Source organism: Gavialis gangeticus, unplaced genomic scaffold (genome assembly GCF_001723915.1).
Source record: "Gavialis gangeticus isolate Ggan-Ray unplaced genomic scaffold, GavGan_comp1, whole genome shotgun sequence".
Classification (NCBI taxonomy): domain Eukaryota; kingdom Metazoa; phylum Chordata; order Crocodylia; family Gavialidae; genus Gavialis; species Gavialis gangeticus.
This window is the reverse complement of record NW_017729032.1, coordinates 50,108,557-50,112,060: the sequence shown is the minus strand read 5'-3', so window position 1 is coordinate 50,112,060 and position 3,504 is coordinate 50,108,557. Positions and strand designations below refer to the sequence as shown.

The following is a 3,504-nucleotide window of genomic DNA, read 5'->3' as shown; positions in this document are numbered from 1 at the left end:
CCTATCCAGAAAGACTTAGCCTGGCTTACAATACCAGATAAACAATCCACACAATGGGAAACACCAACAGGCTCTCCAGACAACAACTTAAAGTTCCACTCCACCCATTTCCACCTTCCTGCCTAGTACCCAGGCACACAACTGTCTCCCTTGTAACAGCTCACACCTTCCCCTGGTTTTACACATGTAGCTGCCTGTATTCCCTGCTTTGCCCTAGCCAATCTTCTCAGGTGTCCCTACTAACCTTGCCTGCCATATCTCTATTTTACTTAATGTGCAGGTAGCTGGAGAGCAGGAGGATCTAATTAGCAGGTTTTGTAGCTTTGCTGGTCCCCTTGATATGCCACATTCTTGATTTTTCTCTACCTCTGTTAAGTCCCCTGGGTTCTTCTTCAGTCGGGTTAGTCCCTTCCTTTAGAATGTTATACATATTTTGGAAAGGCTCAAAACCCAGCTGGCCGCCTTTCTGGGCTGTTAGGCCTCCATCTATTTTTCCCCAGTCAGTTTTGAATCATGTCATCTGAGGCAAGTCACCATCTGGCCCGAGTACATGCTTCTCCCAATAGGTGGGGATATTCCATGTTGTGTTTGTCTCCTGTTATGTTTGAAGAGCATTCAGTTAAGCCTTTTGTTCACAGAATAAAAATGGCTACCCTTTTGCACCAAGTCAGATCTAACTGGGATTAACAAACCCTGAGATGCACTAAAAGAATGACCTTTAATTATGTCTTGTGTGGTTGGCACGTGAAATTATGTGCTCACGGGGACATTCATCTCTCTGCAGAGAGCCAACAGAGTGCCTACATTCCATTAGCATCCAACAGAATGAAACTGGACTTCCGTGGTGCACAGAGAGTGTGCTGGCCTTCTGCCCACTGGCAGTTTTCATCCTTGGTGAAAACTTCTTGCAATCTCACTTAGCCAAATCATTTTTGGACATTTTTACTTCTGTATTTCTTCAGTGTTACAAAGGCTATAATAGGGAACTGCTAGTATAAGTGATGTCTGGGGAAATGGAATGAATAATGGAAATGTATCATTGTTTTCAGTTCCAACTTTCAGCATGCTTGCTTTGAACCTTAACATGACACCCGGATGATAAAAGCAACAGCTGATAGTTTATTTTATGGGAAGATGAATACAGAGGTGGCAATGACAAAGAAATTTCTAAATAAATTTCAAAGAGATTAGCATTACTGCAATCCAGTGAGATCCAGTTCCCATGATCTCGCTGAAAAACCATCATTTGTATGATTAGGTTAATTTTACTATTCCCAAGGACTGTTTGTTTAATAATCCAAGTTTAAATGAGGAGGCGTGGATTAGGGAACTACCTGTGCACACTGATGTAGCCAAGCTGTTTCTGTCATTTTTTAAAACAGACCTCCTTCGATGACTGTGCAGAAACTCCTTTAACTTCTCCTTAAAGACAGTTGTTGTTAGAGTGTAGAGAATTGGGTTCAACGCGCTGTTTATTGGCAGAATAAATATCACTATCCAGGAAGTGACTGTGTCTAGAAAAAACAAAATACAGAACTTCAGAAGCTATTCAGCATTTTCCTTTGTAGGAATTATGGAGAAGCAAAAGCATAACATATTGTAATCCCAACAGTTTTTCTGTCTATAATTTTTAGAACTATACTGTAATATTATTTTTATATGAAGGGGACTTGGATATTGTGGTCTCTATTAATCTACCACACAGATTAATAGAGACCACAATACAAACAGACAACAAGACACAAACCTAAGTACTGTTTGCGTGTGACACAGTGTTAGTTTGCATGTCATGGTCATATGTTCTGTTCTATATTTACTTTCTATTTACTGATATAAAGACCCATAAAGCAAAACAATTAAACATGTGCTGAAGTCCAGCACATGATGTATTAAAAATACATCTTCTAGCTCTTATATGGCACTTTTATCAGTTGATTTCAAAATGGGATACAAAAGAGGTGAATCATAGAATCATAGAAAACTAGAATTGGAAGAGACCTCAGGAGGTCATCTAGTCCAACCCTGTACTCAAAGCAGGACCATCCCCAACTAGATCATCCCAGCCAAGGCTTTGTCTAGCCAGGTCTTAAAAACCTCCAAGGATGGAAATTCCACAATCTTTCTGTGTAAGCTGTTCCAGTGCTTCACTACCATCCTCATAAGAATGTTTTCCCTAATATCTAATCTGAACTTCCCTTGCTGCAACTTGAAAGCATTGCTCCTTGTTCTGTCATCTGCCACCACTGAGAACAGTCTAGCTCCATCCTCTTTCGAACCCCTCTTTAGGTAGTTGAAGGCTGTGATTATATCCTCTCTCAGTCTCCATACTAAGCCCACTTCCCTCAGCCTCTCCTCATAAATTACGTGTCCTAGCCCCCTAACCATTTTCATTGCCCTCTGCTGGATTCTCTCCAATTTGTCCACATCCTTTCTGTAGTGGAGCGGGACACAGCCAAAACTGGACACAGTCTCCAGATGTTGCCTCACAACTGCCAAATAGAGGGGAATAATCACTTGTCTTGATCTGCTGGCACCACTCCTACTAATGCAGCCCAGTATGCTGTTAGCTTTCTTTGCAATAAAGGCACATTGTTGGCTCATATTTAGTTTATTGTCCATTCTAACCCCCAGGTCCTTTTCTGCAGAACTGCTGCTTAGCCAATCAGTCCCCAGCTGTGATCTTATCATTAGACCCATTTTACAGATATGGAATGCAGCTCTGAGATGATGCAGGCCAGCAACCGATGGAACAGTAATAAGATCTCCTGAATCCCGGGCCAGTGGTCCAGCCACTGAGCTGAAGCACCTGAACACCTACCTGAGAGCCAGTATTTTTTTACAGCACTTCATTTGTTAACAGGCTGTTCTCTTGGAATGCAAATATATTTCTGTACAATGAATGAAGCTAAACTAGGTCTCCTCACACAAACGACAATCCTTTGGGTTTGTTTAAAGCCTCTGTTGGCTGTATGGTAAAAGTTATTTACGGTACTTAATTTTATGCAAAACTGTCAGTTTTCCAGAATTGTAATGGAAAGACAAAAATGCTTTTCATAGTTTCATAGTTTCTAGGGTTGGAAGGGACCTGAGCATATCATCTAGTCCGACGCCTTGCCATGGCAGGAAGAGCACTGGGGTCAAATGACCCCAATAAAGTGGTCATCCAACCTCCTCTTAAAAACCCCCAGGGTGGGAGCCTGCACCACCTCACATGGAAGCTGGTTCCAGACCCTAGCTGCCCTGACCGTGAAGTAGCGCCTCCTGATGTCCAGCTTAAACCTTCCCTCCGCCAGCTTGTGACCATTGTTCCTGGTCACTCCTTGCAGCGCTCGGGGGAACAGGGACTCCCCCAGCGCCTGCTGATCCCCCCTAACCAGTTTATAACAGGCCACAAGATCCCCCCTCAGCCTTCTCTTTTGAAGGCTGAACAGGTTCAGGTCCCGCAACCTTTCCTCATAGGACCTACCCTGCTGTCCCTTGATCATACGAGTGGCCCTCCTCTGG

At 43.1% G+C, this 3,504-nt stretch overlaps 1 protein-coding gene across 6 annotated transcripts in view; it reads right to left on the bottom strand.

Moving 5' to 3' along the window:
- Positions 1-554: 554 nt before the first annotated feature.
- The window catches only part of RXFP2 (relaxin/insulin like family peptide receptor 2), an 89,813-nt gene continuing 86,863 nt past the window's right edge, over positions 555-3,504 (bottom strand). For all 6 annotated transcript variants that reach the window (XM_019525502.1, XM_019525504.1, XM_019525503.1 and 3 more), the window contains one exon: positions 555-1,514. In XM_019525502.1, coding sequence (XP_019381047.1) covers positions 1,255-1,514 — 260 coding nt within the window. In that variant the 3' untranslated portion in view covers positions 555-1,254. The remainder of the gene's footprint in view (positions 1,515-3,504) is intronic.